The 21,550-nt window shown below is 34.7% G+C and overlaps 4 protein-coding genes across 6 annotated transcripts; all 4 read left to right on the plus strand.

The window, feature by feature from the left end:
- Positions 1-2,557: 2,557 nt before the first annotated feature.
- Positions 2,558-4,205, plus strand: LOC18107353 (leucine-rich repeat extensin-like protein 3). Its single transcript, XM_006373345.3, has 2 exons — positions 2,558-2,847; positions 2,940-4,205. Exons 1-2 carry the CDS (start codon positions 2,685-2,687, stop codon positions 4,007-4,009), a joined length of 1,233 nt encoding a protein of 410 aa, XP_006373407.3. The 5' UTR covers positions 2,558-2,684; the 3' UTR covers positions 4,010-4,205.
- Positions 4,206-7,349: 3,144 nt separating this feature from the next.
- On the plus strand, positions 7,350-21,446 carry LOC18107357 (60S ribosomal protein L7a-2). 3 transcript variants are annotated; one of them, XM_024589061.2, is made up of 7 exons: positions 9,302-9,348; positions 19,264-19,311; positions 19,540-19,741; positions 19,911-20,080; positions 20,450-20,578; positions 20,688-20,780; positions 21,121-21,446. In XM_024589061.2, the coding sequence occupies exons 1-7, from the start codon at positions 9,346-9,348 to the stop codon at positions 21,250-21,252; spliced, it is 777 nt and encodes a 258-aa protein (XP_024444829.1). In that variant the 5' UTR covers positions 9,302-9,345; the 3' UTR covers positions 21,253-21,446. The 3 variants fall into 3 exon arrangements, with proteins under 3 accessions (XP_052304416.1, XP_024444829.1, XP_006373411.1); XM_006373349.3 differs by lacking the exon at positions 9,302-9,348 and adding an exon at positions 18,358-18,522; XM_052448456.1 differs by lacking the exons at positions 9,302-9,348; positions 19,264-19,311 and adding an exon at positions 7,350-7,480 and having other exon boundaries at positions 19,693-19,741.
- LOC18107355 (60S ribosomal protein L7a-2) lies at positions 9,255-12,470 on the plus strand. Its single transcript, XM_024589060.2, has 7 exons — positions 9,255-9,348; positions 9,972-10,019; positions 10,253-10,454; positions 10,620-10,789; positions 11,417-11,545; positions 11,656-11,748; positions 12,117-12,470. Exons 1-7 carry the CDS (start codon positions 9,346-9,348, stop codon positions 12,246-12,248), a joined length of 777 nt encoding a protein of 258 aa, XP_024444828.1. The 5' UTR covers positions 9,255-9,345; the 3' UTR covers positions 12,249-12,470.
- LOC18107356 (serpin-ZX) lies at positions 13,533-15,544 on the plus strand. The gene is made up of 2 exons (XM_006373348.3): positions 13,533-14,123; positions 14,472-15,544. Exons 1-2 carry the CDS (start codon positions 13,710-13,712, stop codon positions 15,252-15,254), a joined length of 1,197 nt encoding a protein of 398 aa, XP_006373410.3. The 5' UTR covers positions 13,533-13,709; the 3' UTR covers positions 15,255-15,544.
- Positions 21,447-21,550: the final 104 nt, after the last annotated feature.

The raw sequence follows: 21,550 nt of genomic DNA on the forward strand, positions 1-21,550 counted from the left end.
TTTTATCTCTAGTACGATTCTCAAGATCACATGCTCAAGTATTTTATGCGGTAATTATTGTCGTTATTCTGCTTTATAGATTACCATGTATCAAGTAATATATTAAAGTAATATATTTTCTATATTTATTTTTAATATTAAAACAATTAAATTTTATAAAAATCATGATTAGACCTTATAGATAAACAAAATTTTTTAGGGATGAATTTGTTCATGTGATTAAAAAAATATTTCAATTTTCAATTAATTCATTTAAATACGACTATGCTATAATGATGTTACATCAACTTTTTAATTTTAATTTTAATTTTTTTTATTTTTTTATAATTCGAGATATCTGAACCATCTTATACGCATTAAAACTAATCATTAAATTTATTGAATATCTTATAAGTTCAATATATACAAAAAGAATCAAATTCAGTAACAGAGAAAGAGAATAAGATACTTTCTTTACTAGGCCACGAAATCAAGTGTATTTTTTTAAGTATAATTAGTGAGTGTATTTGATCATAAGGAGGTCATGTGCTTGAACCCATCACTTGCCTATATGGATAATGATAATGAGGATTCTTCTAATGATAATGACTTATGACATGATTGAGTGATTGCAGAAAGCAGCGGCCAAGAAATTCAATGGAGAAACAACTGTTTAATGGGTGGAGAAGAAATCATCCAGCATAAATTCTTATAAAACAGGATCACAGGCGTCTCCATTGACAGAATGGGCAATGGTAAGCCATGCCAGTGAGCAATAATGATCTTCAAAGAGGGTGAAAGATATCCCTGTAGCTCCTGCAAACATCAGTCATCCTGCTCACTCTACTCTACTCTTATGAAGCACATCCAATCTCCAAGGAGTAAAACAACGTCTGTACATAACATTTTATTATTATTATTAATATTTTTCTAACTTACATGTATTTTTATTAATTTTACATATATTTAAATTAACAATTATTTAAATCTTCAAAATAACTCGAAATGATGAAATTGAGAAGCAATTCCACCGTTCCATACATTATTTTGTTCAGAAGGTGAATGGCATTTACTCAACAATATTCAATCTACATCCTCGAATTTGGTGGTATTAGGTAGAGTACTGTATGGGCACGAAATTTGTATCTACTCTGCATGTCTCGTGAACCAGCAGGGACCCAACCATCCATGATTGGTATTTTGAAACCATCGAAGGAACAAACTCAATAAATGCAACAGGTTAATATTATTTATTTTTAAATATAAAAAAATATTACAAGTATAAAAAATATTTTAAATATTTTAAGTATGATAGATATGTAAGAGTCAAGCGATTTGGATCTGACAGTCATATCTGACCCAAAAAACTTGGATTTGAAGTCTGAACATGTAATAATTAAAATGTTAAGAATTATATATTTTTATTTTTTATAAGAAAAAACATTTCAATTATCTTAAATAGAAATCAAGTTTAGAAATTATTTATAAACAACAAATCATCATAAAAATCTAATTTAATATTTTAGATATAAAAATTCAAATTATATCTCTCTATTGAAATAGTTTCTTTTTTATATTTATGAATTTGTTATTCATTTATATCCTCACTTTTTTTTCTCTTTTTTTATGAATTTTTATTTTTTTATATTTTTTAATCAAACTCAATGCAAAAAAATATTTATTTAATTGGTGATCCTTTGTGATTCTTCACCGACGACAACATTATTTTATATTTTTTTAACAATACTGGACTATATATGTTTAGTTTCATTATATATTTTTTCATTCACAATGCACACACAAAAAAAAGTTTATTTTTAAAAACTTGAAATAAATCACTTAGAACTCAACATTTTATTTCATTATTTCTTCTTTGAATATAATAAATTTATAAAATAAGTTGTACAAACAAAAAAGATTTTGTAGCTAAGTTCTAAGTACTACATATGAATAAAAAATCATGCTTGATAAGACAATATTTGCTTTTGCAGTCCAATCATACTTTTAAAAAAAATTAAATTTTTTGACCTAGACGCTTAGGTTTAACATAGTTGTCAGGCACAAGCGCACGAATGTGGCATGGTTGTCAAGCTCAGGGGCGCGAGCCTGACAGAACCATACCAGACCCAAGATGCTTGAGCCTAAAATAGTTGTCAGACTAAAGTACCTTGGGTCTGGCGTGGTTGCGGCAATCAAGTCAGACCCAAGATGTTAAAGTGGCAGAGAAGAAACAATAAATAAAAAGAAAAGAAAAACTAAAGAAACGTATTGCGTGAAAAAATTAAAAATTAAACTATTATTATAATTCACTTTCTCCATACTATTTAGTTAGTTTTTGTTATATGAAGTAAGAAATCAATGAAGGGTAGAGCTAGAGTCTTTCCTCGTCTACCTGCCAATTTACCTTCCTTTTGAGCTGTTAAATGGTAGGATATGTACATACCCTCATTCACTACTGCTGGTTTGTAGCTGACTGGTTTTTGCATGAATGGTACTAAGACGCCTGGTGGGTAAGGCCATGAAAGATTGAAAATTGATAAGACTATATATAATATCTTTATTTCTCAAACAACTATAAGGAGACAAAGGACATGGTATAATAATAGAGAACAAGTGTCGAGCTTAGCCCAATTGATAAAAAGTAGACTCTTCCAGCTCTTATTCTTCTCTGAATCAGGAGGTCATAGAGAGCGAAGAACACTTAAATGCCTTGGTTTTTCATAATATTCCTTCTTAGTTGCACATTTAATAACCTCTCAGCAGAAGCTAGCCATGGAAAGAAACTTCCATCTGCAGTTGTCGTTGGCACTGTCTTCTGTGACACATGTTTCCAAGAGGCTTTCTCAAGGAACAGTCACTTCATTTCAGGTTCTTTTAGACAACTTCGACTAACATTCATTCAATGGGTTCTGTTCTGCAGTATGATATAGGTATATGTTTTTGTGGGGTATTGTGTGCAGGTGCATCTGTTGCGGTAGAATGCAAAGATGAGGAATCAAGGCCAGGTTTTCGAGAAGAAGTGAAAACAGATGAGCACGGGGAATTCAAAGTTCATTTGCCTTTCTCAGTGAGCAAACATGTAAAGAAAATCAAGAGATGTTCAGTGAAGTTACTCAGCAGCAGTGAGCCTTTTTGTGCTGTGGCATCATCAGCAACTTCTTCATCGCTCCATCTCAAGTCAAGAAAGCAAGGAACACATATATTTTCATCTGGTTTTTTCACTTTCAAGCCTGAAAAACAGCCAATCTTATGCAATCAAAAACCAAGTACTGAAAATTCCAGGGAATTCAGTTCCAGAAAAGCCTCTCTACCCTCTATTGATAACCCAACATTCCCACCCCCACTTCAAGACCCAGCAACACCTTATCTCCCTCCTTTGAACCAGAACTATCTTCCTCCTCTTCCTGTACTTCCAAAATTGCCACCATTACCACAACTCCCTCCTCTTCCACCTCTTCCAGGACTCCCTTTACTTCCACCTATTCCAGGAAATACCAAAAAGACCAAAACTTCAGAATCTTTTGAAAGCACAACATTACCAGATCAGAAAGCAGTGCACCATCCTAATCAGTTTTCCTTTCCAACACCACCACTTTTTCCGCCGAACACTTTTCAGCTTCCTCCACTATTTCCTCCTAACCCAATCCAACCTCCTCCATCACCATTGTTTCCATTCCCACCAATCCCTGGCCTAACTCCTCCTCCTCCTCCTCCACTATTTCCTCCTAACCCAATCCAGCCTCCTCCATCACCATTGTTTCCATTCCCACCAATCCCTGGCCTAACTCCTCCTCCTCCTCCTCCTCCACTATTTCCTCCTAACCCAATCCAGCCTCCTCCATCACCATTGTTTCCATTCCCACCAATCCCTGGCCTAACTCCTCCTCCTCATCCTCCTCCACCACCACCTCCCTTCTCGCTTATTCCTCCATTACCTCTTCTCCCTCCTTTACCTCCTCTCCCCCATTTACCTCCTCTCATCCCAGGAATCCCCCCAGCCTCTTCATCTCCACAGAAAACTTCTCCTTGACGGAATACTATCTAGCTATATCACTGTATAACTTTCAATAATAGCTGTCTTTTAAAACCAAAATTTACCTGTTCTTTATTATTTTTCTTTCTAGTGGAGTTCTGTTTATTTAGTAGCAAGTATTGTATTTCTCTTCTGTTGTCAATAAATGATCACAAAAATTATTGTACTATAATATAATAAGCTTTTTCAATAATCTGCCTCTGCCATGCTTTCTTTACAATGTAAACTTCCATGACATAATCTGAAATGTTTGTCACAAGAGCTTCTTTGGTTAAATCATTTGCATATTGTAAGTTGTAATCCTTGAACACTGACATAACTATACTTAACCTATTGCCATGAAAATAATCAATTTTTTATCCAATATAGGCTGTGTCATCGGATCAACAAATTACAGGGATATGTTCTGTTTTCAAGACAGAATAGAGGACGCTCCTACTTAACTTGTTTTTAGCAGAGAGAAAATTGGCCTAGAGCTATTTTGACCACCTAACCACAGGTGTTAAGGAGAAAAATTGCATCCTTTCATAACCTGAGTAATGTAGCAGGACCCGATAGAAAAATGTTTCAGCATAACAACACTAGAGATGATTTAAAAGCCAACTCTAATGGCATATTGGCTATGAAGCCAAGTAAAAAATAAAGCTAGTTTTATACAATTCCATAAACTCTGATTTCTCTCCCCGGCCACAGACTTGGTCTGTCTCTTAGCCAAAGGCATTTTATCTTCGTCGGTATTTTGCTAACACCAACTCATATGCAGAAAAAAAAAGCTGGAAAGAAACATGCCAGGACATCAGACCCAACATTGTTGTTCATTAATGGTGTTTGGGTCGATCAACGTGACAGATTGAATCCGTCTTTCGAAGGAATTGTAAGAGAGGTCTGCAATGCTCAAGCTGAAGAAGTTGGCTTTCTAAACAAGGTGCTTTTTTTTCCCTTAAGTTTTGAATGTTAACAATACATGGCGAAAATGAGCGAAAAAATGCTTGGTCTAACAACAATCATATGTTATGTTTGTCCCTCAAGCCTGATGAAGCAAGACATGAAGTGGATTTGTGGGCTGAAAGAAAGACCAGAGTACTGATCAAGGAAGTCCTCCCATCGCTATCTGTAAAATGGGATACCGCATTGATCCTTGGCAATGCATTATATTTCAAAAGGAACATGGAATCAAAAGCTTGATGTGTCCAAGACACGGTTTCGAGACTTTCACCTTCTCAATGGGAAAATTGTTCAAGTTCCCTACATGACTGGTGTTGGATATGAAGATAATATTTGTCGATCCTTTGAAGGTCACGAAATACTTAAGTTGCCCTACGGAAGTTGTCTAGGCACCAGGCAATTTTCCATGTATTTCTTTCTTCCAGAAAAGAATGACGGCTTGCCAGATCTGGTCAAAATGTTCGATTCTAAACCTGGCTTCTTTAATCAAGAATTCGAGCTGAGGAAAGTAGAACTTCCTAAATTCTGTTTCGAGTTTGAGGCCAAAGAAACCATGAAAGAAATGGGACTCGATCGGCCATTCAAACCTGGGGAGCTCACGAAAATGGTGGATTCTCCCGATAGTGAGGACCTATGTCTTTATAAATTATTTCAGAAATCACGCATTGAAGTGAAGGAGAAAGGGACCGAAGCTGCTGCCACCACCGTCGCTATAATTAGACAACAGCAAGCTAGGTATCCAAATCCTAGTTTTGTTGCTGACCATCCTTTCATGTTCATGACAAGGGAAGAGGTTAAATTATTTCATCATTCCCAGTTTCATCCTTTTAAAAATACATGTCACGTCAATTTAACGCATTTAAAATAATTTATTGAATTCTCACAAAGCTTGAATCTAAAAAATAAGCAAACCTTCTTCTTTATTTTTTATATTTGAATTTGAAATAATAACATGGGATTGAGTAGGATTTTTTTATTGTGGGTTTAAATATTTTTTGTGTTCTATCAGGTTTTAATATTAATTTTTTGTTATTTAGACCCATTTGCTTGCTGGAAAATAATTTTTTTTTGAAAAGTTAATTCCGGAAAAGTGAATTCCAGAAAAGTGAATTATTTTCCGATGTTTGGTAGTGTAATGGAAAATAAGTTGGAAAACACTTTTCAATATTTGGTTATGTCATGGAAAATAAGCTGAAAAATAACTTATTAATGTTTTATTTTTTTTCAAGTTTATTAAAATAATGAGGAACAAATCTTACAAATTAAAAAGTTGAATGAGAATGAAATTGAAAAAAAATATAATTTCATAAATTATATCAAATAAAATAAATAATAATCAAAATAATAGAGATCAAATCTAAAAAATAAAAAAATTAAAAGATGAAGAAATTAAAATTATAATACTAAATATTTCATAAATTATTTCAAATAAAATAAGTAACAATCAAAAGAATGAGAATCAAATTTGATAGATAAAAAATTTCAATTAAAAAATGATAAGGGAAAAACAAATAATAATTATAAAAATAAGGACAAAATTAACATAAAAATTAAATTATAAAGGATAAAATTAAAAAACAAATATTCAAAACAAAATATATATAGTAATCAAAAGTTTGAGGATCAAATTTGATATAATCAGCAAATAATATGACATTTCTAAATTTTTCACAATTTTCAGAAAGTGTTTTCCGCTCAAAATAAAAGGAAAACACTTTTCTAAAAACCAATCCAAATTTTTTTTTGACTGAAAAGTGTTTTTTGTTGACCAGAAAGTATTTTTTATTGACCAACTTTTCTAATAGCAAACAAACATAGGAAAATTTAAAAATTAATTTTCTGAAAATAACTTTTTGAAAAATAAACGCAGATGAATTTTTAATAAGTTCCTGACCATTAAGTAGTTTTTGAGAAGTTGGGATTCTGGTTGTCGCGTGGAATAGTTATATTACTGACTGGACATAGAACAAATGTTAGGTCCTGCTGCTTTTCTATGTGTTGTTAGAATTAGTAGTGTTGGTGTCTCATTTTTTAAAAAAAGTTTCTTTTCCCAATTTTCATTTATTAGCTTGTTTTTGTATTGACGACAGGCTCCCAAAAGAGGTGTGAAGGCCCCGCTAGCAGCAAAGAAAAAACCTGTATGCTCTCTGTCTCTCTGTACTGTATGCACACGCGCGCGCACACACAAAATAAGAATGTGTTAGTGAAACAATCAATTCTTGGGAGTTGAAAATGCAAATGTTTATAGATTATGCCCAGTTCTTAGGACTCCCATGTGATGGATCATAATTCTGCCCCCTGTCAATTTTGGGCTTTGTGTGCTTTCCTTTTGCAACTAAAGTTTTAGTGCATTTATGTTGATTAACTGCAGGAAAGGTCGTCAATCCTCTGTTTGAGAAGCGACCAAAGCAGTTTGGAATTGGTGGTGCCCTTCCACCCAAGAAGGATTTGACTAGATTTGTCAAGTGGCCACATGTTGTTCGTATTCAGAGGCAAAGAAGGATTCTGAAACAGCGTTTGAAGGTTCCTCCTGCCGTTAACCAGTTCACAAAAACACTTGACAAGAACCTTGGGAAGTTTTTCTTCCCTGTTCTAGAAAAGTTAGCAAACTCTGTACCCGAGGATCCTGGATGTCCAGGATCAAATTTAGCATGCATCGTTCTTATAAACACGTTACCAAAACTGCAGATGATTTGTCTCCTGTGAATTTGTGGTTTTATTTTCTTCATTTTGTATTACAGCCACGCAACTTTTTAAGTTGTTGCTAAAATATAGACCTGAGGACAAGGTTGCTAAGAAGGAAAGGCTTCTTAAAAGAGCACAAGCTGCTGAAGAGGGGAGGACTGTGGAATCAAAGAAGCCTATTGTCGTTAAATATGGTCTTAACCATGTAACTTAACTCATTGAGCAGGTACGAATGTTGGTCCTGCCTAACGAGTTGAACCTCTAGTACTTGAGGGTTGAGGCTTCACCTGGGCCGGGTTTGCAATTAAATCAAATGAGGTGTCCCAGTTCGAGTCAACTCATAATTTTATCCTTCTATTTTATTTTTTTTTGGAACACCATCCTTTCAACTTTTTTTATATTGGGGATTTCATGTTGTCATCTGACTTGGATTGTGACAACATGCACGGCAGATTTGATGCATTAATTTCTAAGGTTATCTTATATTTTTCCTAAGACTCTACTTGTTGCATGTAGAACAAGGCCTAGTTGGTGGTTATCGCACATGATGTGGATCCAATTGAGCTTGTTGTCTGGTTGCCAGCATTGTGCCGGAAAATGGAAGTTCCTTGTGCAATTGTGAAGGGCAAGTTTTTTCTAGGGGTGTTTATTTTCAGTTTGGTTTGGTTTTTATTAAAAAAAGTAACCAAACCGAATTTTTTTTAAAAAAAACCAAACCGAAACCGGTTCAAACCGACCGGTTTCGGTTCGGTTCTGTTTTTTAGAACAAAAACCGGTTCAAACCGGTTTGGCTCGGTTTTTTCGGTTTGGCTAGGTTTTTTTCCGGTTTTTTTCTGTTCGGGTTCGTTCGGTTTTTTCGGTTCCAGGCTTAAAAACCGAACCGGTCGGTTTTTTAAAATTTTAATCGGTTTAATCGGTTTTTTTCAAGGTTCGGTTTTTTCAATTTTTTTTTCCGGTTTTCTCAGTTTAATCAGTTTTTTGGTTTTTTTAAATACCCCTAATTTTTTCTAATCTCTTCCAATGTGTTAAAAGATTGTGAAGGGCAACTCCAAACGGATTCATCATTGGCTTCAAAATTTATAGTTGTATCTCCGAGATAGTTGTAACAATTTACTTCACAAATTTAACTAATTTTTCGATAAATAATTCAGTTACTACTCAATTAAATTTAATCAATTTAAAATCTTAATGATTCATGGTAGAAGTTGAGCACAGAGAAATTTTGTAAATTAAATAAAAATAGTTTTTTTATTGTAAAATTATCTATATTTCCACTATTCTAGATATAATTCTGTAAGAGATTCTTGACTTCCGATTTTTCCTTTTTCAATAAATTTTTTTAATAATATTTAGTTTCTGAAAAAAAATAATTTTATTCGTATAAAATGAACTATATATATAAACAATATTTTTCCGCTACATATAATAAATAAATTAAGAAGAGTTTGGGCATAATAAATGAAACAAGTAGAAACTAGGACTAGACTTTGACGAGTAAACAACAAAGATGACCAAATTGAAAACAAAAAATATTTTAGGGTTTGGGAGGCCTGTGGGCTTACCACCCTCTTCAGTCCACATAACAGAATGAATTATAAAATAAAACCCTAATTATAAAATCAGCCGCTTCAGCTGCGCTTCTAAGCAGTCACACTTCCTTCACAAACACATCTATCAGCGTTTCTTTCGATCTCCTCTTCCACATGGTACGACATTCACTTAAGTTCATGCATCCCCATTTCATATTTTCATCCATGTAATGTTTCTTGTGCTGTCTGGTTTCATTTGTTTGGTATGAAGTTGCTTTGTTTATGATGGGTTTGTTGATTTCTGAGTGAATGGAGACTCTATCAGTTAGCCTCTCCATTTGGGATTGTTATTTTAAGTGACCCCAGATAGGTTTGCTGAAGTGATGGAACTTTAGTGCTTTTGTTTGTCTATTGAATTGAAGTTTCAATATGACTGTAGATGTTGGATTCTTTATGGTGAATATGATATGGCTTAGAAATTGGGGAATGATCAGTTTTTTTATGACAATCCAGCAATTGATAGTTTCCCCGGAAAAGCAATGAGTATATGCTTAAAGCTATATTAAAAGTGGGGCAGTAGAAGTTTCAAGATGGACTGAGAAAATGCAGTGTACTGGTTAGAAGTTTAGCTGGAAGCACTCGCTCACTATTTTCGTTATTTAGCTGCATTTGTATATGTTTGTTTGAATTAGTACTGTTATTGTCACTTGTATTTTGAAATGTTGTGTCTGTTAAATTTTCATTGGAAAGTTTATTTTTCAATTTTTGAATCATTAGCTTGTTTGTGTAATTTATGACAGGCTCCCAAAAGAGGCGTGAAGGCCCCACTAGCAGCAAAGAAAAAACCTGTATGCCTTTCTCTCTCTTTCTCTCTCTATTGTATGCACACAAACGCACAAATAAGCATTTGTTAGTGAAACAATCATTTCTTGAAAATGCAAATGGTTATAGATTATGCCCAGTTCGTAGAACTTGCATGTGATGGATTGTAATTCTCTCCAATGCACCATGTGAAAATTGGGCTTTGTGTGCTCTCCTCTTGCAACTAAAGGTGTTGTGCATTTATGTTGATTAATTACAGGAAAAGGTCGTAAATCCTCTGTTTGAGAAGCGACCAAAGCAGTTTGGAATTGGTGGTGCCCTTCCACCCAAGAAGGATTTGACTAGATTTGTCAAGTGGCCACATGTTGTTCGTATTCAGAGGCAAAGAAGGATTCTGAAACAGCGTTTGAAGGTTCCTCCTGCTGTTAACCAGTTCACAAAAACACTTGACAAGAACCTTGGTAAGTTTCTCATCCCTGTTCTAGAAAAGTTTGCAATCTCTGTACCTGAGTATCATGGATGTCCAGGATCAAATTTAGCATGCATGGTTCTTATCTTTTACCAAAACTGCAGATGATTTGTCTCATGTTAATTTATGGTTTTGTTTTCTTCATTTTGTATTACAGCCACACAGCTTTTTAAGTTGTTGCTAAAATATAGACCTGAGGACAAGGCTGCTAAGAAGGAAAGGCTTCTTAAAAGAGCACAAGCTGCAGAAGAGGGGAAGACTGTGGAATCAAAGAAGCCTATTGTCGTTAAATATGGTCTTAACCATGTAACTTACCTCATTGAGCAGGTACGAATGTTGGTTTCTATGGCATACTATGTTAAATAATTAGGTAGCAATATTAGTTTGGATGATCTGGTACTTTGTTTAGGTAGCTTGATTGATCTATATAGGAAGAGTTCACTCATAAATGAGCTATAACCATAATTATCAAAACTGGCCCTGCCTAGCGAGTTGATCCACTAGTACTCGAGGGTAGAGGCTTCACCTAGGCCAGGTTTGCAATTAAACCAAATGAGGAGTCCCAGTCCATTGGTCGAGTCAACTCATAATTTGTAAGAAAGATTTCAAAACCATGTCTTTTTAGTGACCTTCCCCTTCAGCGGATCAGAATTCAGGCCAGATCTGAGTTATGACTGTGTAGGAGAAGATGACTTTCAATTTGGTTGTTTTCACATTTTCTTCTCCCACTCGGATTCGTCTCATTTCTTCTAGTTACTTGGCTGGAAGCTGCACATTGTTTTTTATCCTTCTATTTTTTTTTTTTTTTTTTTGAACACCCTCCTTTCAACTCTTCTTTTTTATAGATTTCATGTTGTCATCTGACTTTGATGTTGACAACATGAATGACAGATTTGATGCATTATGTCTAAGGTTATCTTATATTTTTCCTAATACTATACTTGATGCGTGTAGAACAAGGCCCAGTTGGTTGTTATAGCTCATGATGTGGATCCAATTGAGCTTGTTGTCTGGTTGCCAGCTTTGTGCCGGAAAATGGAGGTTCCTTATGCAATCGTGAAGGGCAAATCACGTCTTGGAGCGGTAGTTTTTCCTAATCTTTTCCTGTGCAGTAAAAGATCCATTGCTTTTTTTGGAAAACGAACCCTATGGTATCTATATATTTATTTGAATCTACTATGTTTTTAAAATAGATTGTCCACAAGAAAACAGCATCAGTTTTGTGCCTTACATCAGTGAAGAATGAGGATAAATTGGAGTTTAGCAAGGTTTTGGAGGCAGTCAAGGTAATATTTTTAATGAGCAATGACTACAATACTATGACATATCATATTATGATCGTGTCCTTGCTCTTTATCCAGAGGTTATCTCTGAAATGTTCTTTTCAAATCACAACCCTCTCAAAGAAAAAAAGTGTTTTTTATTGGTAATCCTCCTAGAAGATAGCTTTTTGTTATCAGGCTGAGGCAATCAATACTTGATTTCCTCATCCCACAGTGAACTGAGTTTGTCTAACAGTAATGCTTATGATGTTTTGTGTGGTTTACTGATTGAAATGATTTTTTTCCTTTGATGCAATATATGTAATCTTGTTACCTTTTTCTCGAATTTCTGTTTTCTTTGCATATCTCAGTTTTGTTCCCTTCAACTGCAGGCTAACTTCAATGACAAGTTTGATGAGCACCGTAAGAAATGGGGGGGTGGCATCATGGGTTCCAAATCTCTGGCTAAGACCAAAGCTAAGGAGAGAGTCATAGCTAAGGAGGCTGCACAAAGAATGTCATGAGCTTCTTCTAGCAAGCTATTGAACAGAAGTTATAGTCGAGAGGAACTTCCATAGATGTTCTTAAGCTCATGCTTTTCCCCTTGGATTGCACTTTATGTTGTTACAGACAAGTTTTGTATTGATTCGGTAGTAGAAGTATTTTATCATGAGCAATATTTAGATATTCAATGGAAAGAATGAAAACCAACAACCTCAGTTTCTCGTAAACTGATTGAATTTTTATTGGTATTTTAGCATTTTGGTTGTGCAGTTCCGGAAAATTTATGTGGTCGTGGTTCAGGAAGCGCAAGGGCAGTTATTGTCACAGAAAAATGATCGAGCTAATACTTTTTCTGTAACCTTGCCCTTCGAAAACAATGTTTTTGGTTCTGGGACGTCCTCTTTTTCGCTGAGAATGCTCTCTTCGAAGAATTTCTTTTTTTCATAACCTACTATTCGATTTTATGTCATTTATCTAGTAGTCAATTATATAATCATTAGCAAGATATTAGTAGTAATGCATAATTTACTGTGAAGATAATTGTAATTTACTCGTATCAGATTCAGATATACAGCAGGTTTAATTTGAGACCGCCACTCTTTTTCAATGTATTTTTTGTAGCTTTGTTCAACCCTCGGTTTCTTGAACTTCATCCAGGCCAACGCTTAAAAGATCAAAAATCTACTTTAGCGGAAGAAAAAAAATTCACCAAAGATGAATTTTCTTTTGCAGAGGTTTTAGCAATAGTAGGAGGCAGGACAAGAAATACATTAATTATTTTACATGCAATGAATCTCTATAGACATCAAGACATCTTTTTTTCATAGTAGCCCTGTTGCTAAAGCTAACTGGCTTAAGCAGCAAGGGTTTTAGATAGATGTTTTCAACTCGTTTTTCTATGCCCAACTGCTTAAAAGACGTTTATATCTCAATTTCTTAGATACTCATTGATAGAGAAGAATGTTTTATAGCATTTCCTGCAGTGCTAAAACACGTGGTTAAATCCGCAGATTCAGATAATAAAAGAAATTTCTAATTTTATGAGACACCAAGATCATCCATATTTAGAGTGTTTTTCTTTAAGAGGAAAAGCATGAAAGCGCAGCGCACCTCACAAACAAACATATTCGCTTGGCTTGGCAATCTTCTAGGTTATATTTGCTACATTTTGTTTCATATGGATGTTATTTTAAGTATAATTGTTTGTGTTAAGCTTGGTTCGGCAGGCTTCCAAGGTTATATTTTGTTTTATACTTAGTTTTTTATTTATTTTCTGCCGACCAGCTTTTTATGGATTATCTTATATGTGCATTTGTCTGCTTTGTTGACACGGCAAAACATCAGGAATTGCATCAACTCGTGCTAACGACAATGTCGTTAAATAAACACACTTTGTAAGCTCCGTTACAATGTACGTACCGATTGTATGTTTAAACATATGTAAAAGAAATTGTTGTTAACTTGATACTTTGGACATAACAATGGAGGGCCAAGTACAGATCCCATCAGGAAATGTTGATACTAGCTTCTGCTTGGATATGGCATTCCATATTTTTCTGAAAGAAGCTGACGGCGCATCAAACTTTGTGTTCTCGCCTTTTTCGTTCCATTGTATGCTGAGCCTTATTGCTGTAGGCTCAAGTGGGTCTACCCTGGAGCAGCTGCTTTCATTTCTAAAACTAAAAAGCCTCGATGAGCTGAAATCTTTTGCTTCGCAGGCTATCACTTCTGTATTATTGCCATCAAACTGGAGCGAGGACCAAACCGGAAGTCCAATCGTGTCATTTGTCAATGGTGCTTGGGTGGATCTAAGTTATCGTTTGAAGCCTTCCTTTCAGGAGGTGGTGAAAGGCGTTTACTGTGCTACAACCAAAGAGGTTGACTTTGTAAATGAGGTAATGTTGCAATCACTTTCATGCTTCTTTATGCTATTCTAGTATTGATTGTGGTATGTCTTTGATTTCGTCAAACCATTGAAGATCATAAAGAATAGCACTTTGATAGAATTGAAACTTCAGTATCCACATTTTGATAGTATATCCTTGTGAGACATGGCAATTTTGGATTTCTGGCAACTTAGATGCCAGCTGATTGAAATTTGTATCCATCCGACTGACAAGTTTAATTCAGGAGCTTTGTCAAATCTGGAGGTGATTTTACAAAGTTCTAAATTTTGGCCATGGATAGCAACATTTTTCTTCCCGCTGATACTGGCAATTGACACTAGATCATTTTCTTTGAAGGCTAATCAAGTGTTGAATGATATTAATTCGTGGGTGGAGACTGAAACCAGAGGAATCATCAAAAACCTTCTCCCTTCGAAGTGTTTGGGCGATGATACAACTTTAGTCCTTGCAAATGCACTCTACTTCAAAGGAACATGGGATCGGAAATTCGATGCATCAAAAACTAAATATAATGACTTCCATCTTCTTGGTGGACAGATTGTTCAAGTTCCTTTCATGACCAGCAAGAGATACCAGAGACATCTTTATGGATGCTTTGATGGCTATAAGATTCTCAAAATTCCCTACCAAAATGGTCAAGACACCAGGCAATTCTCCATGTACTTCTTTCTTCCAGAAGCAACAGATGCCTTGCACAGTCTGATTCAAGTATTCAAATCCAGCCCTGAACTCTATACTATGCAATTCAAGTTACGAGAAGAGGATCTTCCTGAGTTTTGGATTCCAAGATTTAAGTTCTCATTCAAGTTTGAAGCCTCAAAAACTATGAAGGAATTGGGACTGGAACTACCTTTCAAGGCTGTTGGAGAACTGTCGGAGATGGTTGATTCTGCTAAGTCCCTGTTCTTGTCAAATGTATTTCATGCGTCCTGTATTGAGGTTAATGAAGAAGGCACGGAAGCAGCAGCTAGTACTGCTCCAAGATTGATTAGACAAAGTCGCCGGTTGAATCCTCCAAGTTTTGTAGCTGACCATCCTTTCTTATTCTTGATCAGGGAGGAGAAATCGGGAATGACACTCTTCATCGGAGCTGTGATCAACCCTCTCTTGGTGTCCTGAAATGTAGCCAGGACAACGCTTCAGAAAAGAAGCTTCACCACTCTAATTGGTAAAAATAGTATATGGATCTTGCTTTTCTATCAATTGCAGTAAACTGTTATGGCGCAATCTGTGAACTCATTGCAATTTCTGAATGCTGCCAGGTGCATTGCCTTGTTGTGGATGGAAATATTACTTTGTTGAACCGCAATTTCTTTGTAGATAATTCGGTAGTCTATGAGAACAGCTTGTCTGATAAACAGGCCACTTAAGCTCTCCATTTTTTGTTTTAAATTATCAGAGGTTTTGGAAATGTGAGTCTTGAGGTTCTACATATGAGAAAATGTTCTTTACATCTCATAAACGAAACAACAACAACAACCCAACCAATACTATTTTAAGGTATATGAAAACACTTTCTAGATTGGTGACATCAAAACTATGCCATAACATTCTCTGATATCTTGCCTTAGGCACTTCAATTGCAGACAATCGATAAATCTTATCGGTACAACTATGGTACGTCTGATGCCCATCCAGGAATGGATTCCAAAGGATGGTATGTCTTTTACGGATCGCCATGATTGAAACTTGATATGCAAGGGTCCTGATACTTCTCTGCACTTCCCACTTCCCAGAGGATCTGCAATGTCTGCTGAAGCTCTTCTGCTACTAAGCCGATACTTCTGTAATCAATCATAAGAACATATTCCAAAAAGATTAGGAAAAAAGAACGTGCACTATAAGACAATAAAGATCCTGCAAAAGCTTCGTGACATGTTAGGTGCCAAAACGTGGAGAAATCTGTGTGCAATGCAAAGTTGCAAATGGTTTCCTGAGGGATATATCAAGATTAAAGGCTCATATGTCGGTCCCAATTCTCTACTGAAAGTAGTCTTTTAATGATATGAAGGAAATTTGAATTGGAGAGGGCAGAGTGAGTGGAAACAAGGAGCAATTCCACAGAAGTCTGACGATTTTGAGCTCTTGAAAATTGAAATTCTCACAAGAACACCAGAATATTCAAAGTGGAAATTGTTGAAAGTTAACCTCTATTACCTGCAAACGGCTCTTTACTTTCACCAGCCCTTCAACCTTCATTACGTCTCTTATATGCTTTGGTGTAGCCACTTCAGAAAGGAAACAGAACAAAATTACCCCATTGTCATCCTTCCTAATTGAAAGGAGACCTTACTCAAAACTACATGATGAAACAAGAACAACAACTACCTGCTGTTCATGAACAGTTCAATGGAAGTGCGAAATGTGAGAGCATCTATAGTATTGAACAATGAATTCGCATATTCTTTTATTTTATTTTTTATTTTTGTTAATGTTAATATATGAAATTTAAGGATTGAATTTGAATAACCCACCAAACTCACTATCCATGATACTAAGATAACCTTACATAAGACAAATTAAAATAAATTATAAAACTTAATCTCCAATCAAATCAATATTAAATAATAAAATTAAAAAATAAATAAATAAACTCTAAGTTAATCTATTTAACAAGCGACTCGAGATATAAAATTATGATATCATTATAAAAAATAAATTTATAAAATTCAATTTTTAATAAACCTATATATATATATATATATATATATATATATATATATATATATATAAACAAGAAACAATAAATTGAATCTAAAAAGATCATTCAAAGGTTAAGTTTTGAAAAAAAATCAATTACTTAATAAACTAAAAAGAAAAATCAAAGAAAATGAGGTATTACACTAGGAAAAAAGGTAAAGGAAACAGTAAACTTACAAAAGTAAATTGCATTAAAATAAAGTATAAGATTATATATAAATAAAAAAACAAATTGCAAAGCACAACAGAAAAAATACCAAATAAAAATATGAATTTTACTATTACAATATTTTTTTCTAAACAATAAAATAAAATTTAGGAATAAAAATTCTTAGTGCTGATTCCGAATTTGCTATTGATATCATGTAGTTGCCAATTCCAAATTGTAAAACCCTTGTTTTTTTTTTTGTTTTTGATTAATTTGGATGTTTAAGTTAACTTGCGTGTACTTCAATTAATTAATAACCATGTAAATAAAATTATAAAAAAAAACATATCTTTTCATCCCTCTTTTCATTAGTTTCCTACTGAATAGTTTGTAAAACTCTTGTCTTAACTTTACGGGGTTTGGTCTTGCACCAACGTCAGAAGATTCAATGCCTCAGCATTCGCATCTCTTTGGGCAACGGCTGCAAACATCCATCTTAGTTCTTATTGATTAAATTCTTGCAATTTAGCCCAATTACTCACAATTATTTTGAGGATTTTATTTTGGGTGTAAACAATGCATTGAAAGGAAAGTGTAGAGGTGTTTGTCGTCATCTAGCTTCCACCATTCTTTCAAACAAAATTATAGGTAACTTTAAGGTAAATATATAGCTTTATATTCTTTGCTCTAGATTAATTGTTTTATCAGCATTTATCTATAGCTCAATTAAATTTAATCAGTTTAAAAATTAATTGATTCAAATTAAAAGTTGAGCATTTAGAAATCTATTTCAGAGTTTTTAAAGATTAAGTAAAAATATGTTTTTTATTATAAATTATCTATATTTGTCACTGTTTTAGATATAAATTTGAAAGAATTCTTACTCTTGATTTTTTTAAAAAGATAAATATTTTTTGTATATAGAATATAATTGGGAACTTAGGAAACTGGTATAAAAATGATTTGATATAAACAGTATTTTTTCATTGCTTAAAATCAATAAAAGAAAAACAAAAGATAAAAGTATAGTTTTTAGACCCGACCCGGTCCAAGGTCCGGGTTCCGGGTTTTAACCAGGTCACCGAGTCACCCAGGTCAAATTTTTTTAAAATCAAAACGACGCTATTTTAGTTAAAAAAAAAACAAAAATCAATAAATTACAACTAAATTTTTAACCGAGTCAACCTGCTAAATCACGTTAAGTTTTTATTTTTTCTTTAATCTCGCTTGATTCTACTCATAGATTGACCCGCTGTGCTAGCTGAGTTTCAAAACTATAAATAAAAGTTCGGGGCTACAAAATAAAAACAAGTAGAAAATACGACTAAACTTTGGTAAGCAAACAACAAAGATGACCCGATTAGAAAAAGAAATTAGGGCTTGGGAGGTCTATGGGCTTACCTTCTTCAGTCCCACATAACATGGAGAAAATAAAAACCCTAATTAACAAACCAGCCGCTTCCGCTACGCTCCAGAGAGCTCTCACCCTTCCTTCACAAACACATCTGCCAGGGTTCTTTCGATCTCCTCTTCCACATGGTATGATATTCACTTCACTTCTTGCATCCCCATTTCATATTCTCGTCCATATAATGAGTTTTTTTTTCTGTTTGGTTTCTTTTGTTTGGGATATAGTTTGCTATTTTCATGATGGGTCTGTTGGTTTCTTAGTGAATGGAGGACTCTATCTGTTTTCTTCTTCATTCGGGATTTTTATTTTAAGTTCCCCATATAGCTTAAAAACTTGTTGGAGTGAAGGAACTTTGGTGCTTTTGTTTTTTTTATGTTGAATTGAAGTTTTAACATGACTTTATATGTAGGGCTCTTTATAGTGGCAATGATTTGGTGAACGATGACCAATTTATTGATGATAACTTGCAATTGATAGTTGCCCCTGAAAAGCAATGAGTATATGCTTGAAGTTATATTAAAAGTTGAGCAGTAGAAGTTTCAAAGTGGACTGTGAGAAAATGCATTGTACTGGTTATAAGTTAAGCTAAAAGTCCTAGCTCACTAACTTTGTTATTTAGATGGATTTTCAATAAATTCATTATGTGGTTTTTGAGAAGTTGGAATTATGTATGTGTAGAATAGTTATATTTACAGACACTTGATATATGTTAGGTTCTGCTGCTTTTTTCTGTGTTGTTTGAATTATTACTTTTAATGCCCCGTATATATTGAAATGGTGTGTCTATGAAATTTTCATTGAAAAGTTCGTATTCTTGGAGTTTCTTTTCCCAGTTTTGATTCACTAGCTTGTTTTTATGTTGACGACAGGCTCCCAAAAGAGGTGTGAAGGCCCCGCTAGCAGCAAAGAAAAAACCTGTATGTCTCTCTCTCTCTCTCTCTCTCTGGTATGCACACACACACAAAATAAGCTTGTGTTAGTGAAACAATAAATTCTTGGGAATTAAGGATTCAAATGTGTATAGATTATTCCTACTTCTTTGATCTTGCATGTCATGGATCATAATTCCCCCCCTGTCAATTTTGGCCTTTATGTGCTTTACTTTTTCCACTAAAGTTTTGTGCATTTATGTTGATTAATTACAGGAAAAGGTTGTGAATCCTTTGTTTGAGAAGCGACCAAAGCAGTTTGGAATTGGTGGTGCCCTTCCACCCAAGAAGGATTTGACTAGATTTGTAAAGTGGCCACATGTTGTTCGTATTCAGAGGCAAAGAAGGATTCTGAAACAGCGTTTGAAGGTCCCTCCTGCTGTTAACCAGTTCACAAAAACCCTTGACAAGAACCTTGGTAAGTTTTTCATCCCTATTTTAGAAAAGCTAGCAAACTTTGTACCCGAGGATCATGGATGTGCAGGCTTAAATTTAACTTGTGTCATTCTCATCAATGCCTAGCCATAACTGCAGATGATTCGTCCCATGTTAATGTGTGGTTATACTTTCTTCATTTTGTATTACAGCCACACAACTTTTTAAGTTGTTGCTAAAATATAGACCTGAGGACAAGGCTGCTAAGAAGGAAAGGCTTCTTAAAAGAGCACAAGCTGCTGAAGAGGGGAAGACTGTGGAATCAAAGAAGCCTATTGTCGTTAAATATGGTCTTAACCATGTTACTTACCTCATTGAGCAGGTACGGATGTTGGTTTCCATGGCGTTGGTGGTCAACTCTGTAAATTATTTAGGTTGCATAAGATGATGGATGATTTGGTACCTTGTTTAGCTAGTTTGATCAATCTATATAGGAGTTCTGTTGTAATTATGGCTGTGTAGGAGAAGATGGCTTTCAATTTGTTTACTTTCACATTCGTATCTCCCACTCTTATTCCTCTCATTTCTTTCCGTCACTTGGCTGGTTTCTCTGTGTTGTTTTTTGTCCCTCTGTTTTTTCTTTTTTTGGTTGTCATCAGATGTGGATGCTAACAACATGCATGCCAGATTTAATACCTTCTTGTTTAAGGTTGTCTTATATTTTTCCTAAGACTCTACTTGATTCATGTAGAACAAGGCCCAGTTGGTGGTCATCGCACATGATGTGGATCCAATTGAGCTTGTTGTCTGGTTGCCAGCATTGTGCCGGAAAATGGAGGTTCCTTATGCAATCGTGAAGGGCAAGTCACGTCTTGGAGCGGTGATTTTTTCTACTCTCTTCCTATGGATTAAAAGATCCATTGATTTTTTTGGAAAACAAACCCTATGGTATCAATATATTTTTTTGACTCTTCTATGTTTTAAATCAGATTGTCCACAAGAAAACAGCATCAGTTTTGTGCCTTACATCAGTGAAGAACGAGGATAAATTAGAATTTAGCAAGGTTTTGGAGGCAGTCAAGGTAATAGCTATATGCGCAAAGACTACAGTGTGATTGCCTTTCATGTTTACTATCTTACGCCTGCTCTTTTATCTAGGGTATCTCTAAAGTGTTTTTTCTTTAAATGAGTGTCTCAGTTTTTTTGTAATCCTCCTAGGAGTAGCCTTTTGTTGTCAGGCTTAGGCAATTGATACTTGATCTGATTATCTGACAGTGAACTGAGTCTGTCCAACAGTAATGCTTTTGATGTTTGTTACTGATTGAAGTGGCTCTTTCTTTGATTTGATATCCTGTAATTTGTTTACCTATTTCTCAAATTTTCTTTCTTTTCATCTTCCACTTTTGATCCCTCCAATTGCAGGCTAACTTCAACGACAAATTTGACGAGCACAGAAAGAAATGGGGTGGTGGCATCATGGGTTCCAAATCTCTGGCTAAGACCAAAGCTAAGGAGAGAGTCTTAGCCAAGGAGGCTGCACAGAGAATGTCATGAGCTTCTTCTAGCAAGCTATTGGAGTTTGGACAGAAGCTATAGTCGAAAGTAATTTTCTTAGATTATTTTAGCTTTTGTTGTTCCCCTTTGATTTCACTATTGTTTTTGCGATCAAGTTTTGGATTGATTGGGTAGTTGAAATATTTTATCATGGGTAACATGCCTGCTTTTGATGGAGAGATTGAAAACCTGCACCTGCATGCTTTTATTTTTTATTTTGTTTTTAAATTTTTTGTTGTGAATAACTTTCCGGAAAATGGGCTGCATGATTCATGCAGCAGTTCAAGGGCGGTGGTGA

Source organism: Populus trichocarpa, chromosome 17, assembly GCF_000002775.5.
Source record: "Populus trichocarpa isolate Nisqually-1 chromosome 17, P.trichocarpa_v4.1, whole genome shotgun sequence".
Classification (NCBI taxonomy): Eukaryota; Viridiplantae; Streptophyta; class Magnoliopsida; order Malpighiales; family Salicaceae; genus Populus; species Populus trichocarpa.